This window comes from Pseudophryne corroboree, chromosome 8, assembly GCF_028390025.1.
Source record: "Pseudophryne corroboree isolate aPseCor3 chromosome 8, aPseCor3.hap2, whole genome shotgun sequence".
Classification (NCBI taxonomy): Eukaryota; Metazoa; Chordata; class Amphibia; order Anura; family Myobatrachidae; genus Pseudophryne; species Pseudophryne corroboree.
The window spans coordinates 66,545,651-66,555,207 of record NC_086451.1 but is presented as its reverse complement, the minus strand read 5'-3'; the positions used below and the strand labels follow the sequence as shown (position 1 = coordinate 66,555,207).

Sequence of the window (9,557 nt, the reverse complement as noted above, 5' to 3'; positions counted from 1 at the left end):
GTACCACGTATACCAATGTGCGTATGCAATAAAACAGATCACACAACTTCTATGAATGTGAGCAATGCTAACTAAGGCCCTTATTCCGAGTTGTTCGCTCGGTAAAAATCTTCGCATCGCAGCGATTTTCCGCTCAGTGCGCATGCGCAATGTCCGCACTGCGACTGCGCCAAGTAAATTTGCTATGAAGTTAGGATTTTTACTCACGGCTTTTTCTTCGCTCAGGCGATCGTAGTGTGATTGACAGGAAATGGGTGTTTCTGGGCGGAAACAGGCCGTTTTATGGGCGTGTTGGAAAAAAACGCTACCGTTTCCGGAAAAAACGCAGGAGTGGCCGGAGAAACGGAGGAGTGTCTGGGCGAACGCTGGGTGTGTTTGTGACGTCAAACCAGGAACGACAAGCACTGAACTGATCGCAGATGCCGAGTAAGTCTGAAGCTACTCAGAAACTGCTACGAGGTGTGTAATCGCAACATTGCGAATACATCGTTCGCAATTTTAAGATGCTAAGATTCACTCCCAGTAGGCGGCGGCTTAGCGTGAGCAACTCTGCTAAAATCGCCTTGCGAGCGAGCAACTCGGAATGAGGGCCTATATTCGCTCACTTAACACAACACAGTTTCTTCTGTATAAACCTTTACAACTAGGCCAGACTGTGTTTGTGCTTTACGCTTACTTCCTTAAACATTAATTTTAGTTTTAACTATATAGCAACAAATATCTCCGGTTTCACACAGGTTTAAATGAATCTAGCAATTTGAATGTTATGGCAACCATGTGAGAGAGTATGCAAAGTATGGGTGCCCTTTTGTGTACGCTTTTGGCGCCAAAAAAACCCTCGCAGATTTTAAATAGCTTTTTTTCCTGTTGTACTACGGGTTCTACCAGCACCTCTACAAACCATACAGAGCAGACGCCATCTAATCAGCATACAAGTAGGGTTTTCAGTGTCTCCAATGACCACGAAAGGGTTACGTAGGATACTGTCCTGTCCACCCTTTGCTGATAGATAAAGTCTGCTGTGACCTGTTAGGTAGTAAGAATGTGGAAAACCGGAGGAGCCCCCAATTGATAATGCTGATTTATCCTTAGGAATGAAAGCTATACCTTAAAACACACCTTAAAAACACTTTACCATGGAGCCGCTGCGGCCGCTGTACTTAATACACACTCTACGTACTTTGTACGCTATTAGCGTACAAAGTCCCGTTCTGTGTACGGACTTAGCGTACAAACGCCGCGCTGACGGTACAAAGTACTCACAACGCGTACACAGCCAGAGATACACTTTAAACCTTTTACAGCATTGCAATCCAATGATAATACACTTTAAACCTTAGCAGGTAAAATGGTAAAATCACACCAATTGTGATTTTACCGCTGGGTTCCAACACCACAGTGGATTATTGCTGAAAGGGGGTTACAATACAAATAATACAATACAATATAACAGAGTAAATGGCTACATTCAATGGTACAAACGTGAGTGGACAAGCTTGCGCAACCCGGCCGGTCCTCGGTCATCTGATAGATAACTTTGTGAGTCTTGTGTCTGACCAGGCCTGCAGCAGCTCTCTTTATACAATTCTTCCAAAAAGCAATACAATAGATACTGTAATCTTTGTCCATTGGACACAGGAATGCACATTTACAGTACAGGAGAGGTCATAGGTTGGTTTGAATAGGTAGGCGATGTCTTTCCCAACTGCTCTTGTGGGTGGTCTCCTCTGGATTCCCGCCGCATACATAATGTACAGAAAATACAGTTTATATCTATATTCTGCTCCTGCACATAACTATCCGCAGGAACATGCGATCTTTCTCAAACCAACACCGGAATGTTTTCCTTAAAATACCCTTCAGCTGGATACCAAACACCACCTTATAACCTTGTTCTGTCCCCTCCTATTCTGTAAAGGTGAATCCCTTTGTTCTGAAACCATTTAAACTGTTGTTACTTTCTGATGTGGCGCAGGGAGGCTATGTGTACATTGTGCACTATTTGGATTAAATATGTAATGTGTTTTGATAGCCTTCAGTGCATTCACAAACTCTACCGTAAATACTCATACCACGCGCTAATACGCGGGACCGCTGGAGCGACCATACGCAAGTTGCGGATATGCGCATGCACAACAGAACAAGTGCACGCAGGGAGGCCATCTGTGTGTATTTTGTACGTGATGTGTGTACTGCAATATTTTTCGACTTTGACAAGACGTATGTCCCAAAGCCTCATCCTCCTTCTCCGATTGTCTCCCTGCCGCCACCTGTTCCCTCTAGTGTTTAGTTTGAATCATCAATGGTTTTATTGTCAATGGTTTATTGGCATCGATGAAATGGATAACCATACAATGAACATCCCTCGAGCCTAGGGGCTCTAGAAAACCAGTGCCTCTCCAGCACAGGGTGGCAAGGCATACTGAGACTTGTGGTTCCTCAATAAGCTGGAAAGTCACAGGTTACCTTTCCCATAAACCACTCTGAGTAGAGTACAACAACGCATAAAAGTGCTTCAAGTGAATATAGCTCCTGTAAATCTATTATTAAAGCAACAGCAGAGTTGTCAAGTTGATAACTGGATATACAGAGCACACGCATCACTCCCACGCACAGCTGCTGCACACTAAAAAACTACAATTCCCGTCATGCCCCGCGCCAGAGCTAAACCCCGGCATGCATAGCGCACCGGTTTCCTCGCCCAGACAGAATCTTCTGCTGGAAGCTGGGAAATAATGGCGGCGCCCGGCTCATCATCAGCCCCCATATCATTCGGTTTCAGCCGCACTTCCAAGCAGAAGCTCCTAGTGCCCGGGAATGCAGAGGTCGGAGGCGGGGAACCGAGGGAGTACCTGCTGGGGGCGGAAGGGAAGGAGCTGCTGAGGTGAGCAAGGCAGACACACAGGTGTATCCTGTGTCCCTGGCATGCTATGTTTATCCTGTGTTCCTGGCATGCTAGGCGTATCCTGCGTCCCTGGCGTGCTAGGCGTATCCTGCGTCCCTGGCGTGCTAGGCGTATCCTGCGTCCCTGGCTTGCTAGGCGTATCCTGCGTCCCTGGCGTGCCAGGCGTATCCTGCGTCCCTGGCGTGCCAGGCGTATCCTGCGTCCCTGGCGTGCCAGGCGGATCCTGCGTCCCTGGCGTGCCAGGCGGAACCTGCGTGCCAGGCGTATCCTGCGTCCCTGGCGTATCCTGCGTCCCTGACGTGCCAGGCGGATCCTGTTTCCATGGTCGATATTGTGTCCCTGGCGTGCCAGGCGGATCCTGTGTCCCTGGCGTGCTAGGCGGATCCTGTCTCCCTGGCGTGCTAGGCGTATAGCTATGTAAATGCATATATATTGTTCACACGGGTGTAGTATGGTATGCCGGCGGTCGGTCTCCCGGCGACCAGCATACCGGCGCCGGGAGCCCGACCGCCGGCATACCGACAGTGTGGCGAGCGCAAATGAGCCCCTTGCGGGCTCGCTGCGCTCGCCACGCTGCGGGCACGGTGGCGCGCTAAGCGCGCCACACTATTTTATTCTCCCTCCAGGGGGGTCGTGGGACCCCCACGAGGGAGAATAAGTGTCGGTATGCCGGCTGTCGGGATTCCGGCGCCGGTATACTGTGCGCCGGGATCCCAAGAGCCGGCATACTGAAGACCACCCCGTTCACACACCTGGAGGTGCATATGGTATATGTGGGATATCGGGACTGTAGAACTTTGTCTCAAACGTCCTCTTCCCATACTTGTATTGCTGATGGTCCCCTGACTCTACAAAGGAAGTAGTTGTTTTTGCAACACTTAAAGTATCGGCAGCATTGTGCCAACACAGTACTAATGCTAATTAAAGCATTTATTCATGTTGGCAGTATACCTTGAAATATATTGCTGACGCAGTTAAAAGGTTTAAGTAGTATTGTGTCGGCATTATGCTGTCCATGTGCTGTAAACATTGTAAAGCTAGGTAAACACAATACACTTTTTGCTTCGATTTGGCAATAATTGGAAGAACGACCAAAGTGATGAACGATCGTGTTGATGTTTCACCGATAATTCAGGAAAATCTTGCCTACACACACACGAATAATCAATTTTCCGGTCTATCGTCCCAAACTAAAAATATCTGCCACAATCTCCAGATATTGAGCAGTGTGTAATCAATAATCTGCCCATATTGCCTATGTTTTCCTCTCACAACATCATCCTGCTTGTGGGCAGACTTATGCAAATGTAGTGTGACGGGGCAGAAAATTAGTAACTTTAAAAAAATAAATCTTTTAGTGTGTAGCTCAGATATCGGTGCCTACAATTTCCTGAAAAATTGTCTGATTGTCAGGCAGACCAAAATAAATCTGACATTGTGTACCTAGCTTTTGTGTAGGCAAAACATAACACATGATCCCAGTTGGGGCACTAACCTAAAATAAGTAAATTTACTTAATATATTTTAAAAGGTTACTAATGTTTACCCCATGTCCTGAACTTTTGTCCCAGTTGATTCTAAATGTATAGATTTTTCTCTGTGTGAGAAATATCGAATCAAGTGCAGAAAAGGATCTTGTAGATGTTTCGTAAAAGTGCAATTTTGGCAAAACTCCAGAGGGCACTTATGGGCCGGTCGATTTCAACGATTAACGACCATCGTCCAAATTCGTTTGCTATGCAGATCGAGGGAATATCAACGAACAACCGCGGGGATGTGCATTGTTCATCGTTGGTGCATACACACTGAGCGATATGAGCGATTTATCGTTCATTACTGAACGAGATCGTCCATATCACCCACACACATCGGCAAGTGTGTAGGGCCCATAACTGTGTCTGTGAGAAAAAAAAAGTTGCAAATGCATTTAAACATCATGCGTTTGTGCTACCGATAAGCATTATAGCCCGTACACACTATGCAATATCATTTACGATTTGAACAATATTGTTAATTTCTCTATCGTCCTAAGTGGATGCTGGGGTTCCTGAAAGGACCATGGGGAATAGCGGCTCCGCAGGAGACAGGGCACAAAAAAGTAAAGCTTTACTAGGTCAGGTGGTGTGCACTGGCTCCTCCCCCTATGACCCTCCTCCAGACTCCTGTTAGATTTTGTGCCCGAACGAGAAGGGTGCAATCTAGGTGGCTCTCCTAAAGAGCTGCTTAGAGAAAGTTTAGTTTAGGTTTTTTTCTTTACAGTGAGTCCTGCTGGCAACAGGATCACTGCAACGTGGGACTTAGGGGGAAAGTAGTAAACTCACCTGCATGCAGAGTGGATTTGCTGCTTGGCTACTGGACACCATTAGCTCCAGAGGGATCGAACACAGGCCCAGCCGTGGAGTCCGGTCCCGGAGCCGCGCCGCCGACCCCCTTGCAGATGCTGAAGCGTGAAGAGGTCCGGAAACCGGCGGCTGAAGACTCCTCAGTCTTCATAAGGTAGCGCACAGCACTGCAGCTGTGCGCCATTTTCCTCTCAGCACACTTCACTGGGCAGTCACTGAGGGTGCAGAGCGCTGGGGGGGGGCGCTCTGAGAGGCAAATATAAACCTTATACAAGGCTAAAAATACCTCACATATAGCCCATAGGGGCTATATGGAGATATTTAACCCCTGCCTGACTGGAAAAATAGCGGGAGAAGAACCCGCCGAAAAAGGGGCGGGGCCTATCTCCTCAGCACACGGCGCCATTTTCTGTCACAGCTCCGCTGGTCAGAACGGCTCCCAGGTCTCTCCCCTGCACTGCACTACAGAAACAGGGTAAAACAGAGAGGGGGGGCACATTAATGGCTATATATATATATATTAAAGCAGCTATAAGGGAGCACTTAATATAAGGATATCCCTTGTATATATAGCGCTTTGTGGTGTGTGCTGGCAGACTCTCCCTCTGTCTCCCCAAAAGGGCTAGTGGGTCCTGTCTTCATTAGAGCATTCCCTGTGAGTTTGCGGTGTGTGTCGGTACGTGGTGTCGACATGTATGAGGACGATATTGGTGTGGAGGCGGAGCAATTGCCAAATATGCAGATGTCACCCCCCAGGGGGTCGACACCAGAATGGATGCCTTTATTTGTGGAATTACGTGATGGTTTATCTTCCCTTAAACAGTCAGTTGAGGACATGAGGCGGCCGGACAATCAATTAATGCCTGTCCAGGCGCCTCAAACACCGTCAGGGGCTGTAAAACGCCCTTTGCCTCAGTCGGTCGACACAGACCCAGACACGGGCACTGATTCCAGTGACGACGGTAGAAATTCAAACGTATTTTCCAGTAGGGCCACACGTTATATGATTTTGGCAATGAAGGAGACGTTACATTTAGCTGATACTACAGATACCGTAAAACAGGGTATTATGTATGGTGTGAAAAAACTACAAACAGTTTTTCCTGAATCAGAAGAATTAAATGACGTGTGTGATGAAGCGTGGGTTGCTCCTGATAAAAAGTTGATAATTTCAAAAAAGTTATTGGCATTATACCCTTTCCCGCCAGAGGTTAGGGCGCGCTGGGAAACACCCCCTAAGGTGGACAAGGCGCTCACACGCTTATCCAAACAAGTGGCGTTACCCTCTCCTGAGACGGCCGCACTTAAGGATCCATCAGATAGAAAGATGGAAGTTATTCAAAAGAATATATACACACATGCAGGTGTTATACTACGACCAGCTATAGCAACTGCCTGGATGTGCAGTGCTGGAGTAGTTTGGTCAGAATCCCTGATTGAAAATATTGATACCCTAGATAGGGACAATGTTTTACTGTCGTTAGAACAAATAAAGGATGCATTTATCTATATGCGTGATGCACAGAGGGATATTTGCACACTGGCATCTCGGGTGAGTGCTATGTCCATTTCAGCCAGAAGAGCCTTATGGACACGACAGTGGACAGGCGATGCGGATTCAAAACGTCACATGGAGGTTTTGCCGTATAAAGGGGAGGAGTTATTTGGAGTTGGTCTATCAGACTTGGTGGCCACGGCTACTGCCGGGAAATCCACTTTTTTACCTCAAGTCACTCCCCAACAGAGAAAGGCACCGACCTTTCAACCGCAGCCTTTTCGCTCCTACAAAAATAAGAGAGCAAAGGGCTTGTCGTACCTGCCACGAGGCAGAGGAAGAGGGAAGAGACACCAACAGGCAGCTCCTTCCCAGGAACAGAAGCCCTCCCCGGCTCCTGCAAAAACCTCAGCATGACGCTGGGGCCTCTCAAGCGGACTCGGGGACAGTGGGGGGCCGTCTCAAAAATTACAGCGCGCAGTGGGCTCACTCGCAGGTAGACCCCTGGATCCTGCAGATAATATCTCAGGGGTACAGGTTGGAATTAGAGACGGATCCTCCTCATCGTTTCCTGAAGTCTGCCTTACCAACCGTCTCTTCCGAAAGGGAGAGGGTGTTGGAAGCCATTCACAAGCTGTACGCTCAGCAGGTGATAGTCAAAGTACCCCTATTACAACAAGGAAAGGGGTATTATTCCACTCTATTTGTGGTACCGAAGCCGGATGGCTCGGTAAGGCCTATTCTAAATCTGAAGTCCTTGAACCTCTACATAAAAAAGTTCAAGTTCAAGATGGAGTCACTCAGAGCAGTGATAGCGAACCTGGAAGAAGGGGACTTTATGGTATCCTTGGACATCAAGGATGCGTATCTACACGTTCCGATTTACCCCGCACACCAGGGGTACCTCAGGTTCATTGTTCAAAACTGTCACTATCAGTTTCAGACGCTGCCGTTCGGATTGTCCACGGCGCCTCGGGTCTTTACCAAGGTAATGGCCGAGATGATGATTCTTCTTCGAAGAAAAGGCGTATTAGTTATCCCATACTTGGACGATCTCCTAATAAGGGCAAGGTCCAGAGAACAGCTGGAGACAGCTTTAGCACTATCTCAAGAGGTGCTAAGACAACACGGGTGGATTCTGAATATTCCAAAATCCCATTTAATCCCGACAACTCGTCTGCTGTTCCTAGGAATGATTCTGGACACGGTTCAGAAAAAGGTTTTCCTTCCAGAGGAAAAAGCCAAGGAGTTATCCGATCTGGTCAGGAACCTCCTAAAACCAGGAAAAGTGTCAGTACATCAATGCACAAGAGTCCTGGGAAAAATGGTGGCTTCTTACGAAGCAATTCCATTCGGCAGATTCCATGCAAGAATATTCCAAAGGGATCTGTTGGACAAATGGTCAGGGTCGCATCTGCAGATGCACCTGCGAATAACCCTGTCACCAAAGACAAGGGTGTCACTTCTGTGGTGGTTGCAGAAGGCTCACCTATTAGAAGGCCGCAGATTCGGCATTCAGGATTGGATCCTGGTGACCACGGACGCCAGCCTGAGAGGCTGGGGAGCAGTCACACAAGGAAGAAACTTCCAGGGAGTATGGACGAGTCTGGAAAAGTCTCTTCACATAAACATTCTGGAACTAAGAGCAATCTACAATGCTCTAAGCCAGGCGGAACTTCTCCTGCAAGGAAAGCCGGTGTTGATTCAGTCGGACAACATCACGGCGGTCGCCCATGTAAACAGGCAGGGCGGCACAAGAAGCAGGAGTGCAATGGCAGAAGCTGCCAAGATTCTTCGCTGGGCGGAGAATCACGTGATAGCACTGTCAGCAGTGTTCATCCCGGGCGTGGACAACTGGGAAGCAGACTTCCTCAGCAGACACGATCTTCATCCGGGAGAGTGGGGTCTACATCCAGAAGTCTTCAACATGTTAATAGACCGTTGGGAAAGACCAATTGTAGACATGATGGCGTCTCGCCTCAACAAGAAACTGGACAAATATTGCGCCAGGTCAAGAGATCCACAGGCAATAGCTGTGGACGCACTGGTAACTCCTTGGGTGTACCAGTCAGTGTATGTGTTTCCTCCTCTGCCGCTCATACCAAAGGTATTGAAGATCATACGGCAAAGAAGAGTAAGAACAATACTAGTGGTTCCGGATTGGCCGAGAAGGACTTGGTATCCGGAACTTCAAGAGATGCTCACGGACGAACCGTGGCCTCTACCTCTGAGAAGGGACCTGCTACAGCAGGGTCCCTGTCTTTTTCAAGACTTACCGCGGCTGCGTTTGACGGCATGGCGGTTGAACGCCAGATCCTAAAAGGGAAAGGCATTCCAGAAGAAGTCATTCCTACCTTGATTAAGGCACGGAAGGAAGTCACCGTGAAACATTATCACCGCATTTGGCGAAAATATGTAGCGTGGTGCGAGGATCGGAGGGTTCCGACGGAGGAATTCCAACTGGGTCGTTTCCTACATTTCCTGCAATCAGGATTATCTATGGGTCTCAAATTGGGATCCATTAAGGTTCAAATTTCGGCCCTGTCAATATTCTTCCAAAAAGAATTGGCCTCTGTCCCTGAGGTCCAGACTTTTGTCAAGGGAGTACTGCATATACAGCCTCCTGTGGTGCCTCCGGTGGCACCGTGGGATCTAAATGTAGTTTTAGATTTCCTCAAATCCCATTGGTTTGAACCATTGAAAAAGGTGGATTTGAAATATCTCACATTGAAAGTGACTATGTTACTAGCCCTGGCCTCTGCCAGGAGAGTATCTGAATTGGCGGCTTTATCTTATAAAAGTCCTTATCTAATCT

The 9,557-nt window shown here is 47.9% G+C and overlaps 1 protein-coding gene across 1 annotated transcript in view; it reads left to right on the top strand.

Annotated features, from left to right (window-relative positions):
* Window positions 1–2,666: 2,666 nt before the first annotated feature.
* GPKOW (G-patch domain and KOW motifs) overlaps window positions 2,667–9,557 on the top strand; it is a 110,990-nt gene continuing 104,099 nt past the window's right edge. Inside the window, exon 1 of the mRNA XM_063936562.1 lies at window positions 2,667–2,884. Coding sequence (XP_063792632.1) covers window positions 2,736–2,884 — 149 coding nt within the window. The 5' untranslated portion in view covers window positions 2,667–2,735. The remainder of the gene's footprint in view (window positions 2,885–9,557) is intronic.